This window comes from Momordica charantia (genome assembly GCF_013281855.1).
Source record: "Momordica charantia cultivar OHB3-1 chromosome 8 unlocalized genomic scaffold, Mcharantia_2.0 BLBB01000008.1, whole genome shotgun sequence".
In the NCBI taxonomy this organism is placed as follows: Eukaryota; Viridiplantae; Streptophyta; class Magnoliopsida; order Cucurbitales; family Cucurbitaceae; genus Momordica; species Momordica charantia.
Genome location: NW_028275166.1, coordinates 11,179,776 through 11,207,758, shown reverse-complemented (window position 1 = coordinate 11,207,758; position 27,983 = coordinate 11,179,776). Strand labels below are relative to the sequence as shown.

General features: G+C 35.8%; 1 protein-coding gene across 3 annotated transcripts; it reads right to left on the bottom strand.

Annotated features, from left to right (window-relative positions):
- Window positions 1-158: 158 nt before the first annotated feature.
- RST1 (ARM repeat superfamily protein) lies at window positions 159-27,563 on the bottom strand. Of its 3 annotated transcripts, none has more exons than XM_088127525.1 (25): window positions 27,082-27,563; window positions 26,397-26,693; window positions 26,159-26,242; window positions 25,685-25,964; window positions 25,304-25,560; window positions 25,003-25,174; window positions 24,702-24,889; window positions 23,596-23,696; window positions 15,399-15,474; window positions 15,141-15,272; window positions 14,974-15,055; window positions 14,791-14,863; window positions 10,648-10,819; window positions 9,896-10,023; window positions 9,710-9,801; window positions 7,511-7,596; window positions 7,229-7,444; window positions 7,032-7,109; window positions 6,083-6,265; window positions 4,774-5,673; window positions 4,398-4,694; window positions 2,393-3,052; window positions 1,675-1,825; window positions 1,405-1,523; window positions 159-600 (listed from the first exon to the last, which is right to left on the bottom strand). In XM_088127525.1, the coding sequence occupies exons 1-25, from the start codon at window positions 27,472-27,474 to the stop codon at window positions 211-213; spliced, it is 5,607 nt and encodes a 1,868-aa protein (XP_087983651.1). In that variant the 5' UTR covers window positions 27,475-27,563; the 3' UTR covers window positions 159-210. The 3 variants fall into 3 exon arrangements, with proteins under 3 accessions (XP_087983651.1, XP_022152150.1, XP_087983652.1); XM_022296458.2 differs by having other exon boundaries at window positions 26,397-26,681; XM_088127526.1 differs by lacking the exon at window positions 26,397-26,693 and having other exon boundaries at window positions 27,082-27,562.
- Window positions 27,564-27,983: the final 420 nt, after the last annotated feature.

The window sequence follows — 27,983 nt, the reverse complement described above, 5'->3', positions numbered from 1 at the left end:
AAGGACAAACTACCTAAAAGTTATGCTTGATGGTTCATATTATAGTTGGTAGTTAATTAAGTAGTGGATGAATAGTTGTAAGTTGGAGGATTTGTAGGATTAATTGCTCAGTGAAGGAGTGCTATTGGTTAGGGAAAATTCAATTAGTAGGTTAGTGGTGAGTTATTTACTTTTTCTATAAATACTTATAAACATTTCTCATTTCACGTATCAGTAAACAAAAGTTCTTCCGTCGTACAATTTCATGTTCATGTTGGCAAGCCTAATCTGCCTCTCCAATGGCAAGAAGTCCTTCAAAGAAACACAGGTATTATGCATCACATGTAACAGAGAGACACCTATGTCAATTTCACTTTCATCAATAGCTTGGGAGCTATGTGCACCATCCACATTTGGACTGTCGGTGACCGAGTAATAGATGCGCTCAGTCGAGGCAAGGAGATGGGAAGCGACGGGCTCTACAATGGAACCCCAGCCAGATACGGATAGAAGAGAATTAAGGGTAACCGGTAGATCGTCCAACACGGCACGAGGGTCCAGAATCAGTAAAGGCATGTATTTGCAGAAGCCACCTGATAGTAGACCAAGAAACTGCAGTGCCTGCAGGAGAAAAACAGCAAATTCAAATGGTTTTAGATTTGGCCACGGATTGGAACCAAATAGCTAAAATAGATTGAAAAATAAAAGAAAGTCATTCGAGGTATTTCAAACCTCCCCTCTGTTGAGTATTCTTACTCAAGCCTTAAACCACTCTAACAATTACCTACCTCCATCTCTTCGTCTCTTCCCTCTCACTCTATTTATAACAACTTTTCCTAACAACTTCTCTATCTAATTACTAAAACACCCTTACTATTATTCTACAAATAACCCTAATTATTCTCAAGGTCATTTCTATCATTATCACCTGAACTGTATTTTTGGGATGTACTGATATCTATGTTCTGCAAATAAATTGGAGATGATAAACTTGAGAACAATCAATAAAATCTCTTTTATTGCATATTGCTGGAAGGTGCAGAAATAAGAACCATAAATCTGCCTGTTTTTACTTCTAGACTTCCAGTTCACTCTAAATGACAGCATATAGACAACAATGAATCCTAATGGCATATACTTATCGATACTTCCACCGATTCAACTTGTTTTAACCATGGTTCATGTTGTAATATAATTTTTTTTTTTAAAAAGAAACGAACTTTCCATTGATAAATGAAAAGGAACATAAAATGTTCAAAGATACAAACTCCCAAGCAATCCAGAATAGCAAAAATAAAAAGACAAAGTATCATCATGTGTATATCTAACTAGGGAAAAGGAAAGCCCCCCAATTAGCATATATCAAGTTGTAATATAAATATTAATGTGACTGTTTCATCAAAGGACTGAGTCGTTATTGCGTACCGTGGAAGGATAAACTGACACACAGCTAATTTCCACTGCATCAACGAGCCATTGCCTCTTGACGTTTCCCTCTGCAAGTTGAACAGCTGCTGCAACCTCAATTAGTACATCCCACACATCTGCAAATTAAAGGTTCAGGTAAGCTTTATAGCAAAGTATGAAATATCTCTGTATAGAAACTAATTCTGAAACGCAATTATCCCTCCAATTTGATAAACTAAAAACTAATTATGTAACTTTGTTCCCAAAATTTGTCCAAGGAAGCAGAACCTTGTGATTTCAAGTTCAGCATCAGGGTTTTCATTTTTCCCAGCTCGCTCAGTGGGAGAGAACCATTCCTGATCAGCTTGGCTTTGGCTTTCATCTTTTTTAGAACTTCAAAAAACTTTTCATCTCTTGATACTAGATCCTCGGGCGAAATCTGCACATGGCACTTCCAAGTCAGGAACACAAAAGATTAAATGAAAAATTGAAAATTCACGTCTCCTCGTAGATATGAAAGTCGCTATTTGATCTTAAAAAACGATTAACAAAAAGATGGTTCTGCACAGGTTTTACTAACATAGACAACAGGTGTCACATGCACATGGATTTAACACCCACAACGAACACAATGAAAATTCTCTAGAAAATATGGATCCAAAGCCAATAATAAATATTTCTTTTTAGGTGGTCTAGGAGCTGCAACTCAATCAATTAGTTATGAAATACCAGTAATTCCATGTGTCCAATCAATATCTCAATGTGTGATTCATGGAGACATAAACTTCTCCCACCCTTTTTTTTTTCAAGAAAATGGAGCAAAGAATTGCATAGATATCTTCATTTTTATATTCATTATTCAGATTTATGAACTAAATTAGATAGTTATATGAGTGAAGGAAAACTTAAATAAATAAAAATTAGCAATCATAATTTTGAGTCTTATTGTCTATTTATAAGAGATGAGTAAGAATAAACATAGGCACAAAGAGGTGGAGTCATGTACCTGAAGGAACTTCAGCAACCATGTCTGCCGTGCCTTGCCTAGGCATCGTATCGCCTCGAACCACTCTTTTGGGGAGTGTACCTCATCTACTTCTGTGTTGGTACAGGAGGGCAATGTGGGTAGCATGGTAAAAAGAGCCTCCATCAAGTTTTCAATATGAGATACGCATTCTAAGGAATCGAGAGAAGCCTCTTCAAGACATTGGTAGAGGCCCTTCCAACATGAGATGCTTAATAAGTGCTTCTCATAATTGTTATAGAGTTGATCCGAGTAAACAGAAGGCAAGTATCTTGTCATGTCATCAAGAAGTTTCTCAACCCTCGAATTGGAGAATACTTTCACGAGATCTGCCAGGTGAATGAGCAGACATGACTGCAGATTAAGCACAAGTTTCCTGAACCTCGAGATGTCGGAGAGCTCATCAAGAAAAATAAGTAGTTCGTCGAATTGGTTTGCATGTGCTAATGAGAACTTCAAGCATTCCTCCTTTAGACTACCCTTTCTAAGAGCAGAACCTGGTGGCGGCAATTCAGAAACTTGATCCTCATATCTTATGCAGCGCCTGATAATTGCTCCCCAGTCCAAGGTTGGCAATCTGGGAGCTTGAGAGAGACACCGTAATGTGGTTACTACGGTGTCAATATGTGTAGTTGCAACTGTCTGAAAGTTTGAAGTATTAGATTTTTCAGACTAAGCTTTTCAACAAAATAAATTGTACATGTAGCTGACAAGCCCCCAGAGAGCGACAAATTGCTTCAACAAAGTATTACTAGGCATTAATAAGATTTGTTAAGGTCACCAAAAGACTTTTTTACGGGAACAACGTTGACGATATTTTCAAACAAGAAAAAACTTCTTGGTTAAAAATATGAAAATTAATAACTGTTCAGGATACAAACTCATAGAGTAGAGAAGAAAAGACAGAAAACGACAAAACAAGATAAGGAAAGCTCAACAAGGAGCAATAGATCCAGGCCACTTAAAGAACAATTGACAGTTGATGCTCAAACTAAAAAATCCCCTGATTCTCTTTTCAATTGATGAGAAGCAACTCTCATTTTTATCAAAAGGCAATTACATAGGAAAGGGGGACTAACTTGCCAAACAAACACAATGAAATTTGGAGAATACAAAAAACTCAGAATTGTTGATTTAATTAACAAGCTTTGGAACAGGATGCAGGGAACTTTTGGAAAAGTTGATCAGAGAGTAATAGCTACAACTTTGAAGAAAAATGTATCACCACTACAAGAGTCAAAAGAATTTTTTTTTTCCCCTTATGTGTTTATTCTGTCAGCCAATTTAAAACTCCTTTCTCTAATACCTTGGATAAAGAGAGAATAATTTATCCTCCCCCTTTACCTATTACTTTCTTTGTTATGAATTTATTTCTTATCAAAGAATAACAATAATAATAATAATAAACTACAAGTTCTTTTAGGAGGAAAAAAACCCCCAAAACTTCCATTGCAAAAGACTCAAAGAAGCGGTTATAGAGTGCCATCCAAGGAGCCAAAGGACCTTAAAGAAAGCTACTTAAATTTGAAATTGCTAGTTCCAGTCAACATTTTGGTATAAGCTCCTTTAAGAAGTAGGATCATGTGGAGTTATCGTTGTTGCTTGTGTTTGGATTTTTTCGTATGAAAAAGCTTCAAAGAAATGGACTCTTTGTAGCAGTAGACATTTCAGTCACTATGTAGGTCAATCTCCTGGGGTGCCCAGAATTATGAAGTGAAATTAGAGGGATTTGACCCTTAAGTAAAGAAAAAAGGAATTTAGTTTTCTGTAGGTCTTGAATACATTGTAAGGATGAACCTTCCATTTTGATGTAACTTAATCTATCTTATACTTCAGCTCTAATAAAGTTTATGACAGGTGGAAGGAATGGTCCTACTTGTACACAACTAAAATATTTAAATACTAGATGATGCCAAATATATGTCTGAACGTATGTATGATTCATAGATTCAAACAAGAGCCAAACAGGAAATCAAAAGAAACTTACCCGTGAAAGATTCACTTGCATTAGCAAATTGCATAGTCTCATAACTACACCATCCATTTGGAAATTTTGAGGTATAGATCTGGAACCAGCTACATTGGTCTCATTTAAGATCTGAAGCTTTGAAAATTGCTTTGACCAAATATTATGTCTAAGGAATGAAACTGCCCATGCTGCATATTGCTGCAATTGGTTGTCATCAGAATTCTGTGCAACAAGATACATCTCTTGCATCAATGACGTCAACAGTGGCTCACAAACGTGACTTGAAAGTAGCGGACCCATAAGATGAGAAGATTCCTGTTATGAAAATACATTTTTATACCAGGAAACCTATTAAGAAAATGAAGAAAAACATAGAAGTAGAAACACATGTTACCATTAGGTCATGTTCAGCTTGCACTGATGACGTTGTAGTAGGATGCACATTAAACAAACTTCCAACGCCCACCCCCATTGAATTAACTACTCCAAGCATTCCGCCAAAATGGATCATCGGATTGTATGGATTAGAATAACACCTTCTAAATAACTCCAGCAACTCCTTGACACATCCAACTTCAATAGAATGCACCCCCTCATTTAAAATGCAAGCAAGAAGGTTCCCTGCTCCTATGCATGATGCCATCATCAAATTCTGGTGGGATGTACTAGATCTTTTAACAGATAACAATTCGGATATAATCTCCTTATATGTGTTTACTAGATGGTCAAGTTCATTGCCATTAATCAACTCCAATCTATGACAAAACATCATTATGGTTGGTAGTGCGAGACAGGATCCAACAGACAAACTTCTGCTAGCATCTTCATCAAATGAACCAGAGCATTGAAGCACAGAATTTCCATGAGGAATCCATGAGGTAATCAAGCTTTTAATCTTCAGGACAGCATCATATTCTCCAGCTTTGTATATTGCAACAATGGTGTTAGCCAGACCAAGAATTAGTCCAGCAACACCCCACACTTCTTCTTCTAAGTCACCATTCTCATGCAACAGCTGAGCATCTACACTGATATCGAAAGAATGCACTGGAAATAGCACCGAGAGATCTTCCAACATATCTTTCGAAGATTTTGTGAACTGACATATCATCAAAGATAACGCCCTAACTATAGCTCCAAGTAACTCTACTTCCTCTATCTTGGTTGTCTGCTTATCTTTGTCCAACTTAGATTTATCAACAATTTCAACCCTGGAAAGGAGATCATGACTAGAATAGCCTAACCCAAGACCGCAAGCTCCTTTAACGAGGATGCTTTTGCTAACACTCAAAACCTGAAAATGAGATTCATGTCATTTAACGGAAAAAATATATAAAATTAATAGTAATCATAACCCAATAAGAAATTTGCAACTTTTTTATTTGGCATAATGTCATGCAGAACTAAATATTCATCTACTTTTAAAGAGCACTCCGCACGGATATAGATATCATGTTTAAGCATAAGCCCAAGGTCCTGACTATCCTATCCCTGAATTGATACCTTAGCATGTAACTGTAACACAATCAATTTGAATCATGGCTTACATACACACCTTATTGTGACACTAAAAGGTCGTACATGAAACATATGAGGCATTTAAGTTGAGTTGTTACTAGATATCTCACGCAGTTATCATACTTAAAGATTCTTTAGAACACATCATAGAAAAACTTATTCAAATTCATCAAGGATCTGCATACCTCAAGAAGTCCAGAGATGTTCTGAAATTTCAATTTATGATCAGTGACATGTAGGCAGCTGGAGATTATTCCAAGAGATATAGCAGATGGCCATTGACGATGCTCGTGCTCATACTGGAACAACCAATTTAACAGAAACTTGGAAGCAGTTGATTTCACAGCATGAGCAGACTGAGGCAAGACCTGATAACAGATAGGAAAGCCACAATGACATTTGTGATATTATCATCACTGAAATATGTGTTTCCAATTAAAAAGAGGGGAAAAAAGATAACATAAAGGAAATCCATACATACTATTAAAAAAATAAAATTTTTAAGAAAGCTCAGATTCTCATTAGTGATATTGTTAAAGTATTAATAAAGAATTAAATTTATCCTAACTCATCCGCTTAAGCTTTTGGGTTCAATAATGATTTAGTATGGCATGAGAGCAAGAGGTTCGGTGTTAAAACCTCTGGAACGTCACTTCCTCTCTAATTAATATTGATCATCGTTTGTTAGGCCTTATGCAAATTACCAAGTCCACGGTGAGGGAGTGTTGAAGTATTTATAAAAGATTAAATTTACCATAACCCATAAACTTAAACTTTTGGGTTCAATAGTGATTTAACAGATATTTACTAGATGATCCCTACAACAACACTAATAAGGCTGTTGTTATAGGCCCACAAATCTAAAAATGCACAAAGATTAAAAAGAATTAAATTTACTTCTTAATGCCATGGCAAGGAATAGACTCTGTTGACCTTGCCATCCTTGTGATAATAACATTTCCATACAAATTTATACTCCAAATTATTAACCACAGTTTGTATTGAATACCAGAAACAATGATAACATGATATTCAAGAAACTTTAACGAAAGGCATGGACATTTTGACAGTCAAATTTAAAGTTGCTCGAGAATCAGATTGTAGAACAAAAAAATTTCTGGAGCAAATTATTACCATACAAAGTGCACCCATAGCAAGGGCCATATTCTCAGCAGATCTAGGCAAAGCTTCTTCAGCAGCATGTATTACAATCTGAATGACAGGAACAAGAACATTACTACTATAATTTCAACATTTTATGAACTGTTGTACATAAATGACATGAAAGTAAAGGTACAACTACAAAATGGAGAAGTAAAGGCAATGGGAACCTTCAAAATGTCATTAGCAGCTTTACAAGTTTTATCTGACATAACTGCAGTATCTCTAACATCAAAGGACAAAATTTCAGACTTCAACCAGCGTTCCATAAACGGTTTCCATGATTCCAGGGCTAAGACAGCCATGACAATGTTTCTTGAAAGTTGAAGAGATTCAGCAATTTCACACAGTGCATTCTCATAACTGGCATGTTTATCTGGTGTTCTCTGAACAAAAAACTGTCATGTTAATGGAAAGAAAAATCTTTCAAAATGATAATTATCAACTCTTACTCTTGCTGGATCATTCCCTTTTCTAGAAGAAAAAGAATGACATAGTAGGGCAGCAGCAGGCAGTTCCTTGACATTACTTCTGTTCCCTGGAAACGAATATAAGAAATTTAAAAATTTACACAAATAAACACTGTATCAATATTCATGGGGTTCCATCTCAAATCAATTGGCTATGAGAGTAGTCCATGTCTATTATAAACCATTGCTAAGTCCCTTCTTTTATCAATGTGGGATCCTTAACATGCCCCCTCAAGATGGTGCCTCTTTTTGGGTTCACCAATCTTGGATCGGATCCCATTTTGGACCGAATGCTCGTTGGAGCTTGTGGGCTCTGATACCATATCAATATTCATGGGGTTCCATCTCAAAACCAATTGGCTATGAGAGGAGTAGCCCATGTCTATTATAAACCATTGCTAAGTCCCTTCTTTTATCAATGTGGGATCCTTAACACACTGGAAGCAACAACTTCCCAGATGAAATGCTTAAACTAGTAGACCAAAATTTCAAATTGAACCCCCGCCTCCATGAGGAAAAAAGAAAAATCATAATTTATAGGATATAACCTTAAGCCCTCATTTAAAAAAATATTACTTTTGCTAATTTTCAAGTGTGATTTTTGCATGTCATTTCTCTATTTCATCTTACCAATTCGTTCGAGTATGATTGACTTACAGTTGTTTTACAAGGTTACCATTTTTTTTAAGATCAATATTCAATATTGATTCCATGAATTTGTTAGTAACTTGGTAAAGATAAACATTTCATCTTCTCTTGAACATAAACTAGTAAGTAGTAACCAACCATGAAATAATATATATGGGATTTCAATGAATCACAAGTGTTTTTCTGAGTGTGGATCCTATTTTAATGGGAGTGAAGTCACACATTTTCAGTAGTGTAGACTCCTCTGGCTCACAATTTATTGGACAGGAACATATAAAATTTCAATTCAAGTAATAGATAGTACAGTCGATATTATTACCCAACAACCAACTTGAATCATTAAAATCAAACAAAATAATTATTACAAAAGGGATCCCTTCACCCAGGACTTTCATAACTAATAAGAAATACAGATGATATCTGGTGAGAATGCAAAAAACATAAAGAACCTATAAGTTTAATTTTTACATGTGTAATTTATTCAATTTGATTTTAGCTAGCTCTTCAATAACTAGCTAAAATAACTTATTTTGCTGTCTCACTAGCTCTTCAATAAGATTTAGCTAAAATAACTTTCTCTAGTTTATTGACACGCCTTTCTGCTTAGTTTGTGATGCAAACTGTAGATAAGACTTTTATTTCAATTGATTCGCTTGGTTACAAAGTTACTGGTATTTCTAGATGTATAAACCATAACTAACCTATTAACAACTAACCAACCAACTAACAAAAAACCTTAAATGGCTATAAATAGACTAGATGGCAGCCTTCAACGGCTAGTTTATTAGAAAGGGGTAAATTTTCAAAGAAACCCACTACATCAGTATGTTGGTCTGGTTTCAATCTGATGCAAGTGATTTTTTTGTTCAGTCCTTTTGGTTGTAAATGTTTTGTTATGGTCCTTTGTTTTGTGTTTCCTTGAATTGTTTGTGGTAATGCACATTCAGTTGTATATACATAAAATGATAGGAATAGGATAGCAAGATTATCTCAAGTTGATAAAGTCAAAATCTTGCGGACAAAGCCATAGGACCCATTTATAGGAGGTTAGTTTTTTTGGGTGAGGAACAAGTGGTGAAAGTCTTTTGGAAAATTGCATTCTTGTTTCTTCCTCTTGGACTGCTTTGCATAAGAATTTTTGTGATTATATCCCTTCTTTAATTTGTGCCAATAAGAGAGAATTTTAACATTTTTTGGCTATTGCAGGCAATTACATTGTATATTTCATTTATCCAATGAAAATTGGTTTCTTATAGAAAAAAAATATATATATAAAAAATTCTTTTGGATTAATCTATTATTCAAATTTTAGTGGGATACTAGTTAAAATTTACTAAAAGTGTGAGTGGTGTTCTTTTCTGCTCAGGTTGTTGGTGTTTAGTTCTTTGGTGTAGTTTTTCATAAACTAATTATTAATGATCTCTCCTGATTGCATTAAAAAACTTAGGAAGAAAAATTTCTCATACTGCAAAAATAAGAGACTATAGCGTGAAATCCTTGTACGTGATAGCTACGTCATAAATCATATAATACCTGATGAAAAGAGAAGACGAGGAAAGACATCTAGTAGCTTCTCAATCTTACTTCCTGCAACTCTCTTCTCCTTTACCAGTCGTCTTCGGTTACTGGAACACATTGGGAGAGATTTATTAAATATCAGAACTTTTTTCCCGAAAGAAATTGAAGCAGGAATAGATTATAATAAATGCATATTTCAACCTGTGCTCATAAGCTATAATCTTGACCAGAAGATCTTTTATGGCACTGAGGATGTTCAAATCTGTCTCGGTAGAAAGAAGCGACGTGCACCTTTCTTTGAAATCAGAAATATTCTCGAGAAGGGGCACCTGGGAAAACATGAGCAACAGAACCAAAGGACATAAAAAAGGTGAATAAATAAATTGAATGAATGTATTGTTGCCAGACTGACTACCAAAAAGTATGTGACATTGTTGATGTCATAAATGGCTGACAATGTTCAAGACAAAGGGGACTAGTCCAGGTGTTGAACTTGGTCATTGAAAGATCGCCAGTTATGTGATCCAAAAAACACATCTCTATGTTTTAATCCAAATGGAACGCGTTCTTTGTGAAAAGAATAAGAGATCATCGATCATGGTTCTAGTGAAGAAGGTTATGAAAGAAACTTTACAGACGATTTCAATAATAAAGGTATAGCTTAAGATTATCCGGATGGTGGGAGGTTTAGAAAATCAGTTTACCATACATGGGGAGATAAGGAATATGGTTTATCGTGTGATTAGGCTAATCGCCTCTTTATGGGCATTCAATATAGTACTTGTTTTTTAATCACAGCCAGTAGAAATTATTCATGTAATCCCAAGACCTATTCTTAGGGTCAACCCTAGTCACACATACTGTAAACATAGCACATTAATACAGTTGTTTATTTTATCAAAGAAGAAAAAGGTCGCTAACAACTTGAGAAATTGCTCCCTCTTAAATTTTACCTCATACTGTGCTAAGGCATCAAAAGCAGAAGCCTTAGCCTTTGTCCACTGTAAATCGTGTTCACAACTAGTAGTCGATGTACCAACAGCAAAAAGAATTCTTATAATGTCACTTGAAGCATCCGGATAGACTTCAGCATCAATCGCACCCCACCTGAGAAGATTGCAGAGACTGCCGAAAAACCAAATTGTCCTCTTAAAAGGATGAATAACACAAGTAGTTACAAGCTAAAGTTAACAACTAAACGATTTCACAGTGTCAACCAAATTGGAAAAAGTATTTGTCCTTTAAAAATTGATATTGTTAGTAACATCAGTTATAAATAAGATCATATTAGGAGATACTGAAAAAGAAAATACATCGGCTTTGTTATGAAATAGTTTGATTAAATAAAAGAGGTAGGAAGTCTGATAGGCCACCATTTAATTACACTTATACAAGAAGGGTTTATGAGTCTGATTAGCCTGCGGGGACAGGCTGCTTCTATTATCAGAGAGGCACTGACACATAAAGCCACCTGTCCCATGATCTACCCAGCCCGCACATACTAATTAGACTTGCAAAACCCTTCTTCAATTTGTTGATCAGAGAGTGCAGATGCCAGATTCCTCTGAAGTGTTATCTTGTCAACCTCTATTATAGTAGTTCCTATGATCATTTCATTTCCCTCATCTTGCACAAGAAGATTTAGAAGTATCACTACCTCAAGAAGGTTAAGAATGTTGATTCTGATCCTCATCCGATTATTGTGGTCTCTGTTCTAAATATGGCATAAGTACTCACAATAGATTGCATGCTAGACAGCAAAATAGATGCCTTATGTAACAACCCGTATTTTCTAATACGGTCATTCTGACAAAATGCGGAAACGTAACTTTCAAGAAACCTTAAGAACAAAAATTATTCAGCGGAAGCAATTTCTTTACAGAATTTTTCTAAACTAACTTAACTAAATAGGAGGATGACTATCAAACTCATGCCAGTATGCTAAACTTCACCTTCTACCAGAACGATCATTCAATCCTTCATCTGAAAAATATTTAGGAAAACAAAGATGAGTACAAAAATACTCAATAAGCAATTTCCATATCGAATTTCGAAATTCATTTTCCTTTCAAAACAAAACTACGAACAAATCAAAACTTTTAAAGTCCTTTAAAATGTTTAATACAATTTTCAAAACTTTCAAAATAAACTAGATTTTCGGAAACAAAGTCTTCAAATAAGATAAAATTTTCAGTCAATCAAAACAAACTTTCATTCTTTCATAACAAACTTTAATTCGATCAAACTTCAAATCCTTCAAAACAAACTTTCTTTCAATCAAAACTTTCAAACTTCATTCTAAAACACTTGGTACAATTTTCCAACTTTTGAATAACTAAATCATTCAACATTAAAACAATCTTACATTCATTCATACTTTCAAAATCAGAGTGGAAGGTTGCATTATTTGGGTAGCCTACAGAACATATGTGGTTACCCGTCGGTAATACCAAATCAATCAGAAGCTTCTATCAGAGTTGTCGAAATAATATCGACCAGAACAGAGTTGTCGAAATAATATCGACCAGAACAGAGTTGTCGAAATAATATCAACCAGAACAGAGTTGTCGAAATAATATCGACCAGAACAGAGTTACTTAAGTGTGAGGTCATGTGAGTGAATAACACACACATGAATCTTCATTCCCAAGGAATGCCAAACCACAAAAGTGTCCTCCCACAAATAAGCCAGAACAGAAATCCATCAATTCTAAATTAGGCTACTACCCCAAATAAGCAAAACGTTCCTCAAAACAAAATCATGGCATATCCGGATAGCCCTATCAAATCAATCAAAATATCTTTCAAATAAAATGCAAAACAAATACTTACTTTCAATATTAAATTAATTCAAAACATTGAAATAATTTAAAACAAACTTTATCAATCCTCTAAAACATGATTTCAAATATTTCACAAATAAACAAAATATCAATTTCAAACCTTTAAATAAATCTAAACAAAACTTTATCAAATCATTTAACAATACTTCAAATACTTTGCAAATAAACATAATTTCAATTGCCAAATTAGTTTTCAAATCCATAATAAAACTTCAATTTCATATGCAAGATATCAATTTCAAATCTTCCTATCAAATCCAAAATACATTTTAGTTTTTGAAATACGACAAATCACTTACAACACTTTTCGAAGGGATACGGTAAATAACTTACAACACTTTTCCGAAGGGATATGACAAATTACTTACAATACTTTTTCGAAGGGATATGACAAATTATTCGAAGGATACGGTAAATCACTTACAATACTTTTTCGAAGGGATACGGTAAATAACTTACAACACTTTTTCGAAGGGATATGACAAATTACTTACAATACTTTTTCGAAGGGATATGACAAATTACTTACAATACTTTTCGAAAGATACGATAAATCACTTACAATACTTTTTCGAAGGGATATGACAAATTACTTACCTCTTTCAGAAATCCTACGAATCTAATTTACTTCTTCCTGGGTAGATATCAACTTAGAGGCCTAGAAACAACCAATATCCAAAATCAATTCTTAAATCCTATCCAAGGATTTAAAATTCAACCAATTACTAACTCAAATCCTATCTACCCAATTTTCCCATTCAAAACACTTTTTTATGTAAAATAATTAGGAAAGTATGGATTTGGGGCTACAAAACCAGATCTGAAAACTAGGTTAAAAAGCCTCTAAATTCAACAATAACAAATTTTAAAACTAGAAGAATCGATATAAATCAATACGAACAAAATTTACAAAAAGGTTCTCAATAAAACCAGCTTAAAAACCTTCTAAACAATTGAAAATTTGGGGATTTTAAATCTGAAAAATTTTCTGTTTTATAAAATAAAACTTCCAAGAATTTTCCATAAAACAATTAACAATTTATTGATTTTTATAGAAAAATCAGATCTGAAAACTTTATAGAAAACCTTTAAATTTTGGTAAAAACATATATTTTTTCATGTAAAAATCATAACAACAGACTATAATTTATAGGATACAAATAGGTAAACTTTTTATGGAAAAAAAGTCTCAAAATAACTCAAAAACAGTTTCATAAACAAAAAGATTCAAATCAAAAATTCTGGAAAATTTTTAGGATAAAAAGTCCTTACAATCTTTTATTCTAAAAAACAAAGACCTCAAAACTTTTCCCAATAAACTGAATTAAAGAACTACAAATCAAGAAAAATAAAACTAAAACAATGAGAAGAAAATCTTACCGATCTTTGAGAGAAAATACCAAACTCTTCTTCTTTTCTTTTTTCTCTTGGAGAGAAAACTAGGTCTAACAGTTTAAGAAAATAAAACCTAGGGTTTAAGGGCTTTTATAACAAATCCTAATGAATCCTTATTTAAAAAGGATAATAAAAAGATAAAGATTTAATAAAACTCTTTCTTTTTATTTTTTTCAAATTCTGAGAACAACTTATCTTTCAAAAATAATTTCTAAACCATAAAGGTTTATCTTTGAGAAAATAAAAGAAAACAACTAAAAAATAATAATAATTTAAATATATATTTATATTTTTTTTCGGTTGTTACACCTTATCCAAGGCAAGTGCGCTTTGAGCAAAAAGGCCCTTGAAGAGGATGCTTCTCATATATTCCACTTTTACTCTCTTTGGGGAGAAGGTGGTTCAGGTTCGGTGCCCAAATGGCCTTCCCTTTTTGTCAGAGATTTATTTTTATCCTTCTGAATGGTTTCTGCCTTCGCAGAAATGATATTATCTTGTGAATAAATGCTACTCGGGCTTTTTTGGAAGGTGTGGTAAGAGAAAATTGTAAAATTGGAAAGGATAGGAAGGTTGTTTAGAAATATGGGATACTATTATTACTATACAACCTCCTACTGGAGTGTGGTATCTTAAGTTTTTTTTTAATTATAGTATTATTCCCCTTCTTATGTTGTCCTCAACTGGAGGGGCTTTTTGCTACTCCATTCGTCCGGCTCTGCCCCAGTATATTTCACTTGCTTAATAAAATTAATGTCATATATAAACTATAATAATTTCTTTGCTACATCTATATAACCACTCTTTCCTCATTTTCTTTTCGTAAAATCCAAGGGTGGTTCGTTGGGAGCAGTGACTAACCTTTTTGCAAGAATTGGATTTGCAGAATAGTCCAGTGGATATTCAGCAATGACTTCCCATGCCGTGTAAAAATCTGAAAAGTTTATTGTAGACTACTTAAGTCTAGACTGTCTAGTTCTTAAACTAGAAATAATTTAGATATTAATATATTATAAGAAAATAACTTATAGATAGTAAGTTTACCAATTACATCAGCTTCACATAGATGTGCAAGGCCTTGAAATCCAAGAGCTTGAATCCTGGGATCAGGGCTTTCAATACATGCCTGTTGATTGAGAGAATATACTAAATCCATCTGGAACAGAAGTGTAACAAAAAAACAAATATATAATGGTTTCCAAGAAACCTACCGAAACAGACAAGATAAGGTCCACACCCCTATCTGCATCTTTTCTGCAAACATCTCGAATTGATGCAGCCAAACTGAGACAAATCTCTCTCTCCGAAGCAAAGTCAGAAAATCCCTTGGGAATTAGGACTGTCTGCATGCACAGTGAAGAAGCAATGCAGCATTATTGCACAAATTGATATAGGTAAAAAAATGACCCAGCCAACAACCCCACCTCCCAGTTCCCAAGCACTAACAAAGAAATATGCACACAACTTACTTGCAGACTCCCAAATACACGATCATTGATTTCCCAGGTTTGACAGAGCAATCGGGTTGCTGTAGCATATAAAACTCTGGATATGAGAAAACAATCACAGTTTAGAAGGAGATATCTGAATAAATAGTAAGCCAGTGAGAATGATAAGAATATATCCTCCCTATATATGTTTTTATATACCATTCCTGCAGAATGAATACTTTGACACTTTTAAAACTGACCAGAATATGTAACAGAACAATGATGATTAAATAATCCTAACTTCTCATCCATGACTAGAGCGCTAGAGGCCTTGTAGCTGCTGCTAAATGGGCAATTATCAAGGATTCTATTTTGAATTGCATCCAGGCTATACTGATCCTTGTTGAAACAAAACTCTCTGCTATTGTTAGTGAAGTCAATACGGAGCTCTAGAAACAGTGGTTGGGCATTTTGGGAGCTTAATGTTCCTTGGGTGTTATTCTTGTCTAGTGGAGGGGCTTCATTTCTTTGAGGGAAGTTATCTAAGGTTCTTCCACCATCTCTCCTTTCCTTCTTACCTTAATTGGAGATTCTTTCAACCGCCTTGTAAATCTTTACTGTGAAAAAAGGATGATTCGAGGCTTCGAAATAGGCAGAGGGAAGGAGCTGGTTTCTCATTTACAGTATGCGGATGACACTATTATCTTTTGTCCGGGTTTCAAGGGTAATTTGGCAAGATGGTGGAAGATTATCTCTTTATTTACAAATGTATCTAGGATGAAAATTAATCAAGCCAAAACCTCTCTTATTGGGCTGAATATTCCTGAGCAGAGAGTAGCCTCGAAAGCTGCTCTCCATGGATGCGGAGTTGAGAACCTTCCCTTTACTTATTTGGGGCTCCCCCTCGGTGGGAACCATCAGGCGATAGCTTTTTGGAGACCTTTCGTGGAAAAGTTTAGAATCAAGATGGATAAATGGAAAAAACGCTTGCTTTCAAACTGTAGAAACTAAGGTTTGAGAGAACCAGATAGATCTTATTCTCATCACTGAAGTCTATATATATAGACAAATATACAAAGTTGACCTAATCCTAGAAGGGGAAGGTAAAGGACAAATGAATACATATTATTTACAAGAATGTAAAATATACTAATATATACTCTAACACTCCCCCTCAAGTTGGTGCATATATGTTAATTATACCCAACTTGTTAGAGAGATAATCTATCCGTGCTCCCGTCAATGCTTAGTGAAGATATCTCCTAACTGCTCTTCAGTCTTCACATATCCTGTAGCCACCAATCCTTGCTATATTTTCTCACGTACATAATGACAATCAACTTCAATGTGTTTGGTTTGTTCATGAAATACTGGATTAGATGCAATATGGAGAGCTGCTTGATTATCACACCAAAGTTTCATTGGAGTGGTGATGCCAAATCCCAATTCAGTCAAAAGCTGATATATCCATACTAATTCACACACCGACTGTGTCATGGCTCGATATTCTGATTCAGCACTTGAACGTGACACCACATTTTGTTTCTTACTTTTCCAAGAAACTAAATTACCTCCAACAAATACACAATATCCTGAAGTTGATCTCCTATCTTCCTTAAAACCTGCCCAATCAACATCTGAAAAACATTCAATATTAAGATGACCATGATCTTTATATAACAAACCACGTCTAGGAGCACCTTTCAAATAACATAGAATATGTTCCAATGCGGCCCAATAGTCAGTCGTATGAGAACTCATAAACTGACTCATAATACTGACTGGATAAGCTATGTCAGGCCTAGTAACTGTAAGGTAATTCAGCTTCCCTACTAACCTCCTATACTTCTCAGGATCTTTCAACAACTCCCCTTCTTTTGTAAGTTGTAAATTAGGCATTATTGGAGTACTACGTGGCTTAGCAGCTAATTTTCCTGTTTCAGTTAACAAGTCAAGTACATACTTTCTTTGTGACAAAAGGATCCCCTTCTTGCTCCTTATTACCTCAATTCCTAATAAGTATTTCAACATTCCCAAATCTTTAGTATGAAATTGACTATGAAGAAAAGACTTGAGTGATAGGATGCCTGATGAATCATTACCAATAATCACAATATCATCAACATATACAACTAGTAAGATAACACCAGACTCAGATTTTCTATAAAAAACAGAATGATCTAACTGACTCTTCTTCATTCCAAAATTCTCAATCACCTGACTGAATTTTCCAAACCATGCTCGCGGACTTTGTTTCAACCCATATAAGGATTTACGAAGGCGACATACCTTTCCATTCTCCCCCTGAGCAACAAAACCTGGTGGTTGCTCTATATACACTTCTTCTTGAAGATCACCACGGAGGACTGCATTTTTAATATCAAGCTGATGCAAAGGCCAATGGTGAATAGATACCAAGGAAATGAATAACCTGACAGAAGCCAATTTAGCAACCGGAGAAAAAGTATCAGAATATTCAATTCCGTAAGTCTGCGCATATCCTCTAGCAACAAGGCGAGCTTTCAAATGGGCAATTGATCCATCCGGATGAACTCTAACAGCAAACACCCATTTACAACCGATAGGTTTCTTTCCTGCAGGAAGAGACACTAAATCCCAAGTAGACAATCATCTCCTCCAAGATAGCAGCCCGCCAACCAGGATGAGACAAAGCTTCATGAACAGTTTTAGAAATAGATACAGATTCAAGGGATGCAATAAATGAACAAGTAGATGATGATAAATGGTTATATGAAACAAAAGAAGAAACAGATAAGTACACTTATGCTTACCTTTTCGAAGGGCAATAGGAAGGTCATCACTCGTTCCTGGATCCACAGGCAAAGAAGCTGCTGGTATAGGGCATGAGTCTGTAGGAGGCGAAGGTTGCTGAAGAAGAATAAACTTGAGTAATAGTGGGGAGAGAAGGATCAGGTGCAGAGGGAGATGTATTGCTAGGAAGCTCTTCAGTAGAAGTAGAGACAATAGAATAGACAAGCAAGGTATCATCTTCCTGTGACTGCTCCCCCTGACTGGTACTCAAGGACGATGAAAAAGGAGTATCTTCAAATAACGAAACGTCAGAAGAGACAAGATATCTAATGAGATCAGGACAATAACATCGATACCCTTTTTGAACACGAGAGTAACCAAGGAAAATGCATTTCAATGACTTAGGGTCTAATTTGGTGAGCTGGGGGCGAACATCCCAAACGAAACAAGTGCAACCAAATATTTTAGGTTTAATAGGAAATAAAGGTTGTGTAGGACACAGAGTACGATAAGGTATTTCACCCTTACGAACTGACGAAGGCATGCGATTAATCAAGAAGCAAGCCGTCGAAACGGCATCAGCCCAAAAGTATTTTGGAACATGCATTTGAAACATTAAGGCCCTTGCTGTTTCGAGAAGATGTCTATTTTTCCTTTCTGCAACTCCATTTTGAGACGGAGTATCAACACACGAGGATTGATGAATAATACCATGTTCACTTAAATAGGAGTTAAGAGCACCAGAAAAATATTCCTTAGCATTATCACTCAGTAGAACTTTAAGAGAGCCACCAAATTGAGTTCGAATTTTAGCATGAAAGTTACGAAAATGAGAAAGTAACTCAGAACGATGTTTCATCAAATATAATCAAGTTACACGAGAGAAATCATCGACAAAAGTAACAAAATACCGAAATCCATTTTTGGACTAATAGGACAAGAACCCCAAACATCAGAATGGACTAATTCAAAAAGAGCATTAGCTCGTGTATTGACTCTAGGATAGGAACTAAGACGATGAAACTTAGCAAATTGACATGACTCACAATCCAAAGAATGCAAACTATGAAATTGATGACGGAGACTCTTTAACACGGAGAGAGATGGATGACCCAAACGACAATGTTCTTCGAAAGGAGTTGACACTCGAGTGCAAACGATAGCTGTAGGTATGTGTATCAAATGTGTAGAGGCCATCAGATTCACGCCCTTTACCAATAGTCTTCTTCATTGTAAGATCCTGAAATAAGCAATAACCAGGAAAGAATAAGACGCAACAATTGAGATCACGAGTAAGTTTACTGACAGAGATCAAATTAAAAGAAAATTGTGGCAAATTTAAAACAGAGGTCAATGAAAGAGTTTTTGAGAGATGAACTGTGCCAGAGCCAAGAACAGGAGAAGTGGTGTCATCCGCTATTGTAACATCAGGTAAAGATGTAGATGGTGAAAAGGTAACAAATAAATTGGGGTTACCTGACATATGATTCGTAGCACCAGAGTCAATGACCCATTTTGACGCGGAGGAAATAAGACATTTATTGGTATTACCTGAATCAGCAATGACAGTAATTGGAGGATGATGCCATCAATGACTCTTGATACTGTTGGAATTCAGCAAACTCTTCCGCAGAAATCGTTACCATTAATTTCTTCTCGATCATAACTTCAAAATATGGACACAAAAAAAAACTGAAACAGACCAAACCAAATCTGAAGGAGGAAAGGAAATCGAACCAAACCAATTCAACAGAGCCAAGTGAACCAAACCAATTGAACAGAGCCAAGTGAACCAAACCAATTGAACCGAAACAAACGAACAGGACCAGAACCGGTAGAAATCAGACCAAACCGAACCGAAATGTGATGAACCAGACCGAACCGCTTGAAACCAAACCGGTTGAACTGGACCGCTTGAACCGAATTGCTTGAACCAGACCTGGTGTTTTCTGAAACCAGAAACCCTAAGTGCTACCCCACAACAACCAGAGGGGCGAAGGCGATTGGCGGTGACGGAAGTGCGAAGGACGACGAGACGAAACCCACGAACAGCAATTGGAAAACAACAACGTTGGCGAATCAGCAAACAATGACGGCAGCGGCGATGGGTGGCGGCGACAGTGGGCGGCAGCAGCGGGCGGCGGTGGTGGGCGGTGGGCGGCGGCAGTGGTAGTGAGTTGAGTTGGATAGCAATGAACAAAACCCTAATGGACAAAATCCTAATGGGCACAAAACTCTAATGGACAAAACCCTAATGGGCACAAAACCCTAATGGGCAAGAAACCTAGAGCTCTGATACCATGTAGAAACTAAGGTTTGAGAGAACCAGATAGATCTTATTCTCATTACTGAAGTCTATATATATAGATAAATATACAAAGTTGACATAATCCTAGAAGAGGAAGGTAAAGGACAAATGAATACATATTATTTACAAGAATGTAAAATATACTAATATATACTCTAACACAAACTGACTTTGGCTCAATCGGTCCTGAGCAACTTACCTACGTTTTACTTCTCTCTTCGTAAAGCTCCTTCGAGTACTACTTCAGATTTGGACAAGATAGTCAGAGATTTCTTTCGGAAGGGGGGTCCTCTCACCCCTGTCGGAATCTTGTCAATTGGGATCAGACCTCTTTACCCGTGAAGCTTGGTGGCTTGGGTTTCAACGCTTTTAAACAACGAAATAAAGTCTTGTTGATTAAATGGTTGTGGAGGTTTATGAACGAGAATGAGGCCCTCAGGAAGAGGGTGATTGCTAGTATCTATGGGGTGGACACAATGGGGTGGTTGTCTCTTGTTCCTAAAGGAAGAGCTAGGGGAAGACCGTGGCACGATATTGCAAAGCTGAGTACTTTCTTCCAGAAATTTCTGCAGTTCAAAGCCGCCAAAGGGGATCGTATCCGGTTCTGGTTGGATTGGTGGATCGGAGATCTCCCTTTGGTTCAGATTTTTCCAGATCTCTTTGCAGTCTCCTCGAAACAACAAGCAACCCTAGAAGAGTGCTGGAATTCACATCAGAACGGCTGGGACTTGGGCTTTAGAAGAGACCTCTTCGACAGGTAGCTAGCTTCATGGGATAATCTTGTCTAGATTTTGGACCCTGTGTTGTTAGGAAAGGGGTTGGATAGCGTGGTCCGGACTTTGGAGAAGGATGGGTGCTTTTCTACAAAATCTTCCTTCTTAAAACTGATCGAGACTAATCCCTAAATCCCGAGTACTTTGATTGAGGGAATTTGGAAGAGTCCTGCCCCTAAGAAAATTAAGGTGTCTCTTTGGTCTCTTGCCAACAGAGCCTCAAACACTCATGAGCGGCTTCAAAGAAGATGCCCAGGGTGGTTTCTCTCGCCATCTATTTGCTGTCTTTGTTTGGTCAATGGAGAAACAGTGGATCATATTTTTCTACATTGCCATTTTGCTGGAAGGGGGTGACAGAAACTGTTAGATTTTTTCTCCATATCCACGTGTTTTCCTAGAAGAATTGAAGATTGGCTGCTAGAGTGTCTTCATGGTTGGAGCCTCAAAGACAAACGTAAATAGTTGTGGGGTTGTGCTTTCAGAGCCTTGCTTTGGCAGTTGTGGCTAGAAAGGAATAGTCGTTCCTTTGAGGACAAGGCAAATTCGTTTGATTCTTTTTGTGATAGTGTGCATATTACGGCCTCTTGGGGGTGCTATAGGAACATAAAATTCTTTTGTAATTACAGCCTCTCTCAAATCATTCAAGATTGGGCTCTTTCTCTTTATCAACTAATTTTCATCTGTCACATGGCTTTTTCTGGGTGGATTTTGCTATTTACAGCATATCTTCTAAAGCTGCTAGGGTCCCTTTCTGGGTTGAGCTAAATGATCTAGTTGGTCTCTGCATGCCTTATTGGGGAGCTCAGAGGAGACTTTTATCCAGTGAAGTGGCCTAGTGACAAGTCTTTTAGGGGGCTACTAAAAACAGTTTGTTAACTTGGTTTATAATGCTTTTCAAATAATTTAAAGAAATTATTCTGTTATTTAACCCTCCTATGAAGAAAAGTTTGTGGTTAAATTTGAGAGAGGCTTGCATCAAAAGATTGTCACAGACAGCTTTGGATCATTTCCAGTGCTGCTTGAAACTGGATATTTGCTTTATAGCTCCCCTCCATTTGGGTTCAAAACAATTACTTATAGGGGGTACTCAGCCTTTTCTTTCAACGAAAAGTTTAAAGATCTTGAAGGCATTTTCAAGGTATAAAACAAAAATTATTTTAGCAACATTTATACTTCAGAAGTAGACCGTCATCAATGATATTGGTGAATTGGGCTCACGGGATGAGACTGCAAGTCTTTTTGAAGAAAGGGAAATGTCACCTTAAAAGGTTAACTTCAAAGCCCGGTCTAAAGAAGTGGGTTTTTTAGCATAAATATGAGAAACTAGTTTTCATTAGGACAAATAGAAGTACAAAAGGAGGAGCCTTAAAAGAATGAACTACACAGACAATTGAGCAATACAAAAAAACAAAATAAATAAAGTACAAAATTACAAGAGACTCCTCCCGTTATTAGCAATAAAAAATAAAGGACAATTACAAAACAAGCACCATCTCCACCTTGTGTCCAAAATTTTGTTTCAAAGTTTCACAGCAAAGTGGCACCTCCAAAAATACATGATCCATATCCCTTGATGTCCTCTTGTCTTGTCAGGACAACAAGTCTCCCCATATTTTCAAAATAATATGATATTGTCCACATTTGGCCTAAGCTCACATAAATTTGCTTTTGGTTTCATCTAAAATACCTCATACCAATAGAATACTTTATTATATAATATGGATCTTCCCCACTTCAAGCCAATATTACAAAATATTTACTCATGGGTGGGACAAGTTCTTCTATTCTGGTTCATGGTTTCTATTGGCTATATGATTCATCTAGGACAGAGATTGAGCTTCAAGAAATAGCAAACGGTATTTTCAATGTACAAGTGTATAACTCTTCAAGAATTTCAATTGCACTTTACATACACCATTGGGGCGAAAACCATGGATGAGTCTACGATGTTTAATCTTACTAAGGAAACCACTAAGCTTGAAATCTGGTGTTCATAATTTTGGTCTTCTAGATCAAGGAGGATTGGGATGAAACGCTAAAGAGGAAAAAGAGACTAAATAGAAAAGATGGCTGAAGGCTTGAGAACCGTGTTTAAAGAAGAGTTGCTATGGAGGCAAAAAATGTGCATTCAAATGGCTTACAAAAGGGGACAGACATTCTGGTTTTTTCTGCAACTATGCTTCAACTGAGCAGAGGAATTCATTCATTCATTCATTACTGAAGTCTTTAATGAGAGAGGAGTCAGCTTTGTATATTTCATTTATTAAGAATCACTTATCCTATAAAAGATTATATATGAGGAAAAGTGGCTACTGGCCACAAAATATGTACAAATAAATGTAAGTGAAACAAGACCATAAAGATTTTCTTTTAAGGCACTTACGGTTTTGAATCCTTGCGAAGCATTGGTGAAATAGCTTCAACTATGAATGGAACCATTTCACTATGAGAAGCAAGGCATGGAAGTATTGCCAAAAGTTTAAGCTGTGCATCAACATGAAAGAAGTATACGTTCATATATTTAAACAACAAAGACAAATGATGTGTCTCTGGAAAAAAAAGCAAATATTCGAAGTACTAATTATCCATGCCATATATAAGAGTGAGGATAGTGTACTGGAGAAACTTTTTTTTTTTGGAATAATGTCCATAGACTTCCATTAAATTTCTATTGAACCTCGTTTTATAAGCGAACAGTTAAAGTTAACTATAATAGGTAAATACAATAAATTTATATCAAATAATATATTTTCTCACTATATAATTTTTAAAATCAACTATCGACATTAACCAAAAAAAAAAAAGGAAGTAGAATTCTTTTCTTTTTTTTTTAAGTTCTATAAGGATTCAGATTCTTTTAGAAAATAATAGGACCAGATTAGCATTCAAGAAGCTAAAAGGGTCAAGAGGTCCAAAATGTGTCCTAACATCCTCCAACATCCTGAAAAATTCATATATTTCTATCAAAACAAACTTCCCATTCAAGAACCGGATTATCACTCCTCCAAATAACCTGAGCATGTCTCTTGAAATTAGGACCATAAAGCAACAAATTACGGAAGCTTTAGTGTCCAAAGGAAAACAGTCTTCTAGGTTGAAAACCTCAGACAATCTGTTCCGGTCTTTGAGGGGACAAGAAAACAGTCAAAGAGAAGATGGTTGATTGATTCAGCATTGTCATTGCACAAGGTATGCTATTGATTTGATTGCTAGGCCCATTAACATTATTGTTAGTATTGATGTCATTAATTTCTTTTTCTAATATATATAAATATGTATGTATGTATGTATTATAATAAGTTGATGCTCAATAATTTGTGGTAATCATGACAGCAATATTGTGACTAGCATCAACTCAACTCAAATGAATATAAAGACAATCTTGAATTGGAAACAAATTCATTTAAAGATCAAATAACAACCTAAAAATATCACATGCAATCACATTCTAGAAAACTAGTAAGATCTAAGTGCAAAAAGAAAACTCACCACCATATCCTGGCGATCAACTTCTTTCCTTGAAAATATATTACTGTAAAAGAGGACTAGAAGCAACAATTGAAATCCAATTTTTGGATCCAAAATTCCGATTGCAGCTAGTAACTGTACAGCATCACTCGCCAATGAATGATGTACCACCATAACGGCAGTGATTGCACTTACGAGGAAGGGCATTTCTGTACAGGCAAATGATACAATAATATCAATCACTTACCCCATCAATCCAGGGATGCCAAAATATAAAAATTGTTATGAAGAAAACTCATCAAGAATAGGGTTTTTCTTTTACCTGAAACAAATAATTCCTCAAATTGAGAGAGGGGCAAGAGTGATTTCCGCCTATCAACAATCCATAATGAGTACTCTCTTAATTTATGTGTCCAACACTTCCTGGGCAAATCATTATCATCTTTGCCATTACTCTGGCCCAAAAAGAACCTACTGGATAGTGAAGAAAGTTCCTGAGATAAAATGGTTTGAACTTATCAAATGTCAGTCACCATTTCAAGTAAGAATCCAATCTCTGCAGGTTTAGGCGACCATTTCAGGTTATACAAAGGAAAATACTCAAGACATATTATAAAACTGACCTGGAAACGTAGCTTTTCCAAAAGCTTAACAACAATAGATCCAGGTGTGCTAATCGATGGAAAGTGAAACCCCCTCTCCTTTACAACTTCATCCTTTGTGGTCATTGATAGTGTCACCAAAAACTTTTCTAATATGGAAAGCAATTCAGTTGCTGCTCCTTTAATAGATTTTGAAGGAGATGACATGAGGCTGATGGCAGGAAAGACAAATAAAAGTTCTTCACTCGGAACAAGTGTCCTCGTCCTATTAGGAACATCTGAAAAACCACGAGCAATTATATATACAACAGAACGGCAGTAAAATGGCAACTGTTGAAAGAAATTGAAAATTTGAAAACATAAATAAAAGGTAGGACACATTCAACTGAACAGCTTACATACCATGTTCAGCTTTCCACCGCAAGAGGGAGAGAAGAAGTTTCAAAATCAACAATTGCTCATGCTCTAGCTCTGATTTTATGAGGATTGTAAATAACGATGGGAAGGCTGAGGATAGCTTAGGTACATATTGCATCCCGAGGTCCTTTTGTACCAACAGCAAGTATTTTGATAGTTCAATAATGCGCTCAAAGCCAGAAACATGCCTATCAAGACATGCATATAGGGAGAGAATTGTATCTAGAAGTTCTATGCTGCGTTGTTGAGCCTCCATTATGAGATGCTAAGCAGGGAAAAAATGAAGTCGAGAGAGAGATTAAAATTTAAAACTTTATAACTTAATTCAAGACAGTTCCAAACTATCAACCAGTTTCACTAAACTTACGAACTTCAGTGAAAGCAAGAGTATACACAGACAAACAAAATGACAAAATAACCTATTATCTCACTGCGATAAAGAATGAAACTGCTGCATACCGATCCATTGGTGACTAAGAGTTTTAGAACCACAGTACAGGTATCCACCAAAGATTCCACCAGATGTATGAAGTTCCAAAAATCCTGCAAGATTATGAAGAACTCTAATAAACCTCGTTGGTACAAATTAAGTGCAATTATTCGTATCTTATGCTCATTGTGGAAAAAATCTTAAAATGATAAATATAAAGTAGATTCGAATCAGCACTAGAAATAATCTGCCTCTGTTCCAACTTACTTCTAGAGTCTTGCATGGGACAAACTTGAGGCTTCGGGTTAACAAAGCAAATAGAGGCATTGCCTCGTGCGGAAATGAGCAACAAACAGACATAATTGATGATATCAGATTCCGTGAAAATGATGAAGATGATAAGCCTGAAGACTGTGTTCTTAATATGGAATAGTTCACAAATGGGCTTAAGAATTCTCCAACAGCCTCCATTCCCAGTGACTTCTTCTGTACCATAAATAGCGGAATTTGGTGCAAGAGCTGGGCTTGGACATCAACTCGACAAGACAACACCTGCCACGCACCCTAAGTTTATATTAACCAGCGAGAACTAGATTACTCATTATTCAATTTCTTCAACCGATATAAGCCATAGCGATCTCATGAAATTGAATACAGAACCATATGATCTACTCTCAAATTTTATAATCCTATAGCTTATAATGAAAGTAGCCATTGGGATCATCTAACCCAAGATAACACAACATGTTTGATACGATCAACATCAGTGAAGTCTAAACTAACTTCAGAATCCACAGAGGAGTGGTTTACCATGATTCAAAAGTATGTCAATTCAAGAAATGAATCCTTCCCAATAGAAGATTTAAGCTAACCAATCAAACTAAACGACAAACTAAAGCAATCAAGAATTCAAATGAAAATTACAAAAGTAGAGAGCAACTTCTTCTCTTACCTTAACAAACGGATGAGTTTCCGTCGAGCCAAACTGCCATTTACCATTGTGTTTCCGGAATCCAAACTGAACTAGAAATCCCAGTCCCTTGACGAACACGTCAACGAACCGCGATTCCGATCCTTCAAGAGCAGCTTGGAGCTCCATCAGGCCGCGATAGACGTCCATTTGCGAATCCTTGACGAAGCGGCAGAGCTCCCGAACGGATTGGTCGACGACGGCGGGAGAGGAGTGGAGTAGGCATTGGGAAATCGCTTCCCTTCCCGGCCCGGAATCGGAGTTGAGATGCTTCGGAGCAGTTCGGAGCTTGCAGAAGATTGAAGTGACGGCGAATCGTTGAAGCGACGGCTGTGGAAGCCGGAGTTTCTGTAGCAGAGAATCGTAGGAATCCATGGATCAGTAAACTGAGGAAGATTTTGCTTCTGAGGAATTTACAGGAGAAGACTGAGAGTAATTTGTTAACAAATTTGAAAAAATTGTCCGAATTCCAAAGGCAGATTCTGCTTATAACATAATTTTAGCAGTTTAAAAATTGCACTATTAGATAAATTATTTTGAATTTTGTTACCTCTTATTTGAATTTTCTTATCTCCTACCAACAATAGGGATGAATTAAATAAATTTTAATTTGAAATAATTAGAAAAGATAAATAAAATAATTTTTTTTATCTCTTCTTTTGATTTTTCTTATCGCCTGAGGGATGAATTAAATAAATTTGAATTTGAAATAATTAGAAAAGATAAATAAATAATTTTGTTATCTCTTATTTTGAAATGTTCTTATCTCCTACCAAAAATATGGATGAATTAAATAAATTTGAATTTAAAATAATTAGAAAAGGTAAATAAAATAATTTTCTCTTATTTTAAATTTTCTTCTCTCCTACAAAAAAATATGGAAA

Bases quoted from the DNA above. Each gene is read 5' to 3' on its own strand.
- RST1 (XM_088127525.1), bottom strand. From the start codon at position 27,474: ATGGATTCCTACGATTCTCTGCTACAGAAACTCCGGCTTCCACAGCCG. The intron at 26,694-27,081 runs GTAAGAGAAGAA...ATATAAACTTAG, and splicing joins AAACTCATCCGTTTGTTAAG to GGTGCGTGGCAGGTGTTGTC. The intron at 14,864-14,973 runs GTAAACTTACTA...TAAACTTTTCAG, and splicing joins ATGTGAAGCTGATGTAATTG to ATTTTTACACGGCATGGGAA.